The sequence below is a fragment of the Pleurodeles waltl genome, chromosome 4_1, assembly GCF_031143425.1.
Source record: "Pleurodeles waltl isolate 20211129_DDA chromosome 4_1, aPleWal1.hap1.20221129, whole genome shotgun sequence".
Classification (NCBI taxonomy): domain Eukaryota; kingdom Metazoa; phylum Chordata; class Amphibia; order Caudata; family Salamandridae; genus Pleurodeles; species Pleurodeles waltl.
The window spans coordinates 838,859,674-838,866,324 of NC_090442.1; the positions used below are offsets into that span (position 1 = coordinate 838,859,674).

At 47.0% G+C, this 6,651-nt stretch overlaps 1 protein-coding gene across 1 annotated transcript in view; it reads left to right on the forward strand.

Moving 5' to 3' along the window:
* Positions 1-6,444, forward strand: part of LOC138288213 (lysozyme C, intestinal isozyme-like) — a 132,393-nt gene extending 125,949 nt beyond the window's left edge. The window contains exon 4 of the mRNA XM_069229592.1: positions 6,046-6,444. Coding sequence (XP_069085693.1) covers positions 6,046-6,112 — 67 coding nt within the window. The 3' untranslated portion in view covers positions 6,113-6,444. The remainder of the gene's footprint in view (positions 1-6,045) is intronic.
* The last annotated feature ends 207 nt before the right edge of the window (positions 6,445-6,651 follow it).

Below are 6,651 nucleotides of genomic sequence, written 5' to 3' on the forward strand. Positions count from 1 at the left end.
CGGGCTAGGTACTCGGATGCATTTACTTTTGGAGTTACGAATACGGATGTAAAGAGCATGTCCATCCTGGTATACAATCTGTGTACAGGGGAATAGAAGGAATATAAGCGGTTAGTGAGGTGTCCCAATCTCCAAACGTCTCTCAAGCCATTGTTGGAGACCCACTTAGACAGATCCGTAGATGCATGGGTAGACGGAGCAGTGTTGAGCGGGGGAAATGAGCGGTCTATTTGAGTGTTTAAGGCGCAATTTAAGTCCCCTCTCCATATGCAATCCACCATAGGGTGGGTCGCTAAGATTGCCAGTGGTAAGTGTACTCAGAAAGTCACGTTGATTTGTATTCGGGGCATATAGCGCTATCAGTGCTAGGGGGGAGCCATCTAGGTCTCCTTCTAATATCACGTATCTACCGTTTGGGTCGCTTTGCGTTCGAGACATGGCGTATGGGACCCCTGGAGCGATCCAAATCACCACCCCACGAGCAAATGTTGAAGAGGTGATGCCATATAGTTGCCCTTTCCATTTTGATCTTGTACTTTCCAGTGTGGATTGAGATAGATGTGTCTCTTGCATTAGGGCTATGTGTACCTGATGTCTCCTAAGAATAGTGTAAATCGGATGCCTCTTACGCGTTGCTGCCATGCCTCTAATATTCCATGTAAGTATCTTATATTTTGGGGTATATTGTTGAGTTTGTAAGGTCATGGAGGTTTTTTAGGTTTGGCTGGGTGACGGTGATGTGTGCCATCCCCCCCTCTTGTGTTGATGATGTGCCCATTGCCCTCCGGGGTTAGCCAGATCACGTCTCTTTTATTGGTAAGCATGGTTTTGTTGGTATGGCAAGTGTAACATGGTTTAATATGAACGTGGTCCCTGCTGAACAGTGTGGGATGAGACCAATGAATGAAAAAGTAAACAATAACTATATATAACTTCAACTGCGGTTGTGGCAAGGCTAGAAAAAGTTCCGGTAGTTGCCAACGTGAAGGAACAGTCCATATGGAGTGGGGGGCGCTGGCGAATATTGGTTCCAAGTCATTGGGTTGCCTGGCCCGAGTTGCACTTGCTGTGGGACTTGCCATCCAGGACCATGATTGACTAAAATGTTATGTTAAGGGACTCGTGGCTTCCCCTCACAGGCCCCAGACAACTGAACCAAGCAGGTCATGGCATAGTGGGTTGAGCACAGCGCCAGGCACTCGGGGGATAGTTCTTAGTTGTTTAACAAATGTCGTCTGCCGTGCGTGGAGTAAAAGTAGGGCCTTGATCAGAATCCGCTGAATCTGAGTTTACTTCGCGGTCTAGTTCCCCTTCGGTTTGAGTGGACAGGGTTGTCGGTGAAGTGTTGACAAAGAGGGTCGTAGCCTGCAGGAGGAGAGAACGTTCAGTACGAGATTGTTCGAGTGTCAGTTTGCCGCTGTGTTTTTTACTTTGCCTATGTCGAGTTTTGGGAGAGGACCATTGTTCCATGGGGTTATTGGTGACCACAGGGTCGGCCAGGCCTTTAGCGTGTAGCCAGGTCCAAGCGTCTTCTGGTGTAGTGAAGAAAAATGTACGTGTGTCGTCTTGCACATGTAGTCTGGATGGGAACAGCAGTGCGTATTTGATGTTATGTTCATGAAGACGTTCCTTAACCCTGTAGAAGGAGCTATGTTTCTTTTGCACCTGCGCTGTGTAATCTGGATAAGATGTAATCTTGCCATTTTCAAATCTTATGGGCCCTAATTTACGGAATAGTTGTAGGATAAGGTCCCTGCCACGATAGTTCAGGAGTCTTGCTATCAGCGGTCGGGGTTGCACCCCCGGCGGGGGGGGGCTGCCCGGGACCCTGTGGGCACGCTCGATTGAGAAGAACTTCGGGATATTATCTTTGAGAATTGTGTCTGTGAGCCATTGTTCCACAAACAGTTCCGTGCAAGGGCCCTCTGCACGCTCAGGGAACCCAACTAGTCGGATGTTATTATGTCGTGATCTTCCCTCTGCGTCCTCTGCCCTGCGTTTTAAGTCTTCGATTTCAGTTGTTAGATGAGACACCTGTGCTTGAAGGTTTTTCACATTCTAAGGGAGGGATACGTTGTCTTTTTCCAGTTCCTTCACCCTGTCAGCCAACGCATGTTGGTCTGCACGCAGTACGTTGAATTCTTCTGCCACTGAGCCAATTTTGGCTTCAGGGTGGACTTAGTGTCAAGGATAGCTTGTAAAATCTTTTCGAACTGTGTCGTGTGTGTTTGCAAGGTTAGCTCCATCTTCTGCAGAGCTAGTTGCGTGGCACATTGGGCTTCTGAAGAAGGGGTGGCGCTGATATCTATATTGCCCGGGGGTGCACGTGGGGTTTTCGGTTTACCCATTTAGTGTCCACAGCACTGGGGGGCAACTAGTAGTATAAGCACGATTAGGCCATTAATGTCTTGCAGAGGGTGGGGTTACCACCTTACTTTTCCGGTGCCAGGCGTAGAAATTAGTGCTAGTGATGCATGTTATTTGATACCCAGTGTTTGGTGCTGTATTTTAGCGCTGCGCAGCGTGCTCACCTTACCTACGGATATCGTGTGCCAGTGCTATGACACACTGTGATGACAAACCCAGTGCCAGGGCGGCGATGTGTCCAGGATGTGAGGAGTACTCTGTGTAGGCAGTGGGCGCACCAACCCAGTGCCTCAGCATGCCGTGTATACAGTGGTTTGTCGGTGCAGAAGCGGGTCAGCGATGAGATAGACGCCCCTTTGGGGGCCAGCGATAGTGACTCTCGCGCCCCAGTTCCGCTGCTGTTCACTACGCGTGGGCAGGCTCCAAAAGGGGGAAGGATAGCTGTCTGCTGCCACACCGCGACTCGGTCCGTGTCGCCGAAGGGTGTGCAGCCCCCTGCAGCCTTGTGTAGGCGCTTGGGGCCCTGCCAGGGGTCTCCAACTTGGTTACTCCGGTCTGTGCAGGCGCGTTGGTGGCCTCATCACAGCAGCGCGCAGGCCACTCGTCGAGTCTTGGGGGGCCTCAGCCTGTACAGGCCCAGCTCAGCACAGGCGTGATATTCCAGCGCCGCGGGGGCCTCATCCACCCTTACCGGAGCTTACCGGGCAAAAAAAAAAAAGGGGGAGGTGGTGTCCAGCCGGAGAGAAAGTAACATGAGCCGAAGGGCCACAGCGCCGTGGAAGGCCGTCACAACACCCGGCGCTGGGCCCCAAGCCGGGTTCAGCGCTACGCTGGAGCCACAGTCTCGAGGGGGCCGCACTTGAGTGCTTCAACGCAGCGCAGCCTCCGGGGCGCGGGTCTGATTGATCCCCAGCGCCTCTTAGCTCCCCGCAGCCCAGGGCTGGGGGGGTGGAGCCGGCCCGCAGCCTCGAGCGGCGCGCTCACTAGTTGCAGTCGCGGGTGGCGGTTTAGCAGGCCGCGAGTCCCTCATCGGTGTGCGAGGCAATCCAGCGCCTCGGAGAGGGTCACTGCTCCGGATGCCGGTCCTGGGTGTTCTGGCAGACGGCACCTATCGTGAGGAAGCTGATAGGCGCCGTATTCAGGATGTTTGTAGTGGGCCAGGCGCGGAGCTGCTGTTTACGCTGCTGCTTCGATCGCCATGTTGGCCACGCCCCGCTGATGAACGATGATACCTTGAAACCGGTCCCAGGATGCTTGAATCCTGACCAGGGAGGACCTGGCTTGGCAGTTCGGGCTGGGCTGCTCCCATAGGGAGCAGGGTCAAGACTGATTTGCATATAGCTGGGACTGAACTGGGGTGATGTAGCAAGCAAAATAACGATGGATTAAACCCAGATCTGGGACTGGGGGTGAGTGTTTGAACATTTTTAACACTCCGTCCATCATTTTATTTTGTGATATTGCTCTACATGTGCATTTCGGGGAGCCTTTTCTCATAGCCATCCTTGGTTTTGCAGTTCCCAAATCACTGTTTGGGAAATGCAAAACCGGCCCATTGTCACAAATGGCATGGAATTCCTTATTTGTGATTTTTTAATAGTGATTCCTACTTTGTAGGAATCGCTATAAGGAAAGCGGTACCTTGGTACATAGCATTTTCTATTTCCTAAATACAGATTTCTATGAAGTCGCTATTTAGGAATTGCAAAATTGCATTTACGTACATCTGGCCCAAAATTTCTACTCAAGTATAATTTCCATACATGCACTACTTCTCCTCTACAAAAGTATGTCTCCTATTCTATCAGTGTTTGTTCTAGGCAAAATGTGTTGCACCAAGGGTCATTCACCTGAATTCCCAGCACTTCTGTGGAAGCGAGTATCTTCTACTTCCCTTTGAGATTAGAATTTAGTGTCTGAAGAGATGACTGATATCAGGGACTAACCCTCGGGAGAAATGGGGTTGGAGAGAGAAATGGAGAGAGAGAGAGAGTGAGAGAGAGAGAGAGAGATGGTTTTGGTGTATCCAGAGCTTCTTTGAAAAGAATGAGGATAGGGTATAATCCTTCTGAACAGGACTCCTGAAGTTCTAGTGGCAAGGCACACTCCTTCAGCCAGGAGAGGTATCTGCAGCAAGAACACAATCATTTTAGACAACCATACATGAATGCTTTACAGTCAGCCTGAAAGTGTGAGATCTTAATGAAACATACCAAACAGGAATTACTAGAAGAAATTCGAGTGAAGGGCCCTTGAGCACTGACCCCTTTGCTGAATCCTGAGCTTATATATTTTACCCCTCTGCTCAGAATATACTGAAATCCTTATCTTTCCTTACTGCTGTGTTACTTCACGCAACTAGTCCTTTTTCTTTAGCCAAGGCATTCTTATTCAAACTCAAATTGCTAGGGTGTCCTTGAAGAAAACGGGGATACCAAAACTAGAAGTGCCCAGTTAGTGCACTAACCTCAGGTCTGTGTAGCGGGCTGGAATAGATGAACCGTAAAAAACAGCAAAAAATGGTTGTAGTCAAGGCAATGGGGGCACAGTGGCACCAGCTGATCAATCAGGTTCCAGGGTTCAAAATAGTTCAAAGTTGTCTCGAAGAGACGGAGTTCCCGAGAATGGTTGATGACTCCAACTTTCAAGTGAAGATATCCAGGTTATTCGAACAAATAAAAAACAAGCAAGCATACTAGGAAAGTTTGAGGTCAGCAGGAAACAGCGCTTTTAACTAAAAAGCACCACTTGTTTGTTCAATATAAACAAAATATAGTGCATAGCAGAGTGTATGGCACCTGCCCAACTAGAAAACAGTGAAAAGTGCACAGAAGAGTACATGGCACCTGCCCAACTAGAAAAAGGTGAAGCACGAGTATTAGAGTACAAGGCACCTGCCCAACCAGAAAATATTGAACAAAGCACAGCAGAGTACATAGCACGTGCCCAAATAGAAAACAGTGACAACAATAGGTAACAGACAGCACAGGCAAACCAGGGTCTGACCCGATATTTCTCTTATTTGCATAAATGTATTTGTTGAAGAAGAAGAATACAGTAAGTAGAACAGTGCGGGAAATCATGACTCACTGAGTTCATCCAAGAACTCTGCATCAGCACATGGTGTGTAATGAGGTGTTTTACCAGTTTGTTTTATTCAAAAAATCTTTTAAATGGGGAATTCCTACAGGAATAAAGCCCCACTTTTTCACATCGCATCCACTACATAATAATTCCACTTTTTCTAGGAATTTCTTTGCCCAACCTACATTTGGCCATCTATGACTCTTTCCCAGGCTACTGGCAACAACAATGAACCAGCCTGCACGGTCACTTTCAAATTAGATAGGGATCTAATGATGATGCGTATAACCAGCTCCATCACCAACAATTGTATGAGTAGCTAGCTCATCCCAGGCATATGAAAGAGTTGAGGATAAGTACTTGGTAGGAGAAAGGAGGCAGGCAGCATTGTTTTTTTTTTTAGTCTGTATTGTCCTGTACATCATTACAATGTGCCCCATTTTTAAAATAAGTGTTTAATTTGCCCTCTCATTGGCTCTTGAGGTATTCATAGAACTTATTAATTCAGCACAACGATATTTCTTTATGTGCTATTTCTTCTCTGTTTTTTTTCCATGTGATTGAGTCTAACCAGACATATTTTTTGTCCTACAGGGTTGCATGGAATACGTATTGCAAAGATAAAGATCTCTCTGAATGGATCAAAGACTGTCAACTATAAATTGCTGGATATTAATCACAAGCGTTTGTTACAAGAAACATCAAAATGATAATCATTCTGCTGTGCATCATTCCTTAAACCATTTTTAAGAATACCCACTTGAACTATTTTTCTGGATGCTTATTTTCATCCTCTTAAGCGATCACAATAATGCAGATTTGATATTATGTGCAGATCATTAGCAGGCCCTGTGGTGGCATTTACAATGCTCTAAATGTTGGCTTTGCGTATGTGTCCTGTGTTGGCTGGACTTGATTCTGTTATTCTCTTTCATTTATATTGCAATATATTTCTGTTCTGCATCACTGCAAATAATAAAGTTTTCAAGCACACTTTTAAATTGGTAAATGTCTGTTTATCTAACGTGAGGACAGTAACACAGAGAAACGATTTAAATGTTTTCCTTTTTTTGTGGCCCAGTGAGATCAAAGCATTTTCCATCTTGTCAAACCTGTAGGACAGCTTAGAAATACCGGCCTTCTTCAGTGAATTGAAACTAAGCCCATCCTATGTAGAAACAAGATTGAACTATACGCATT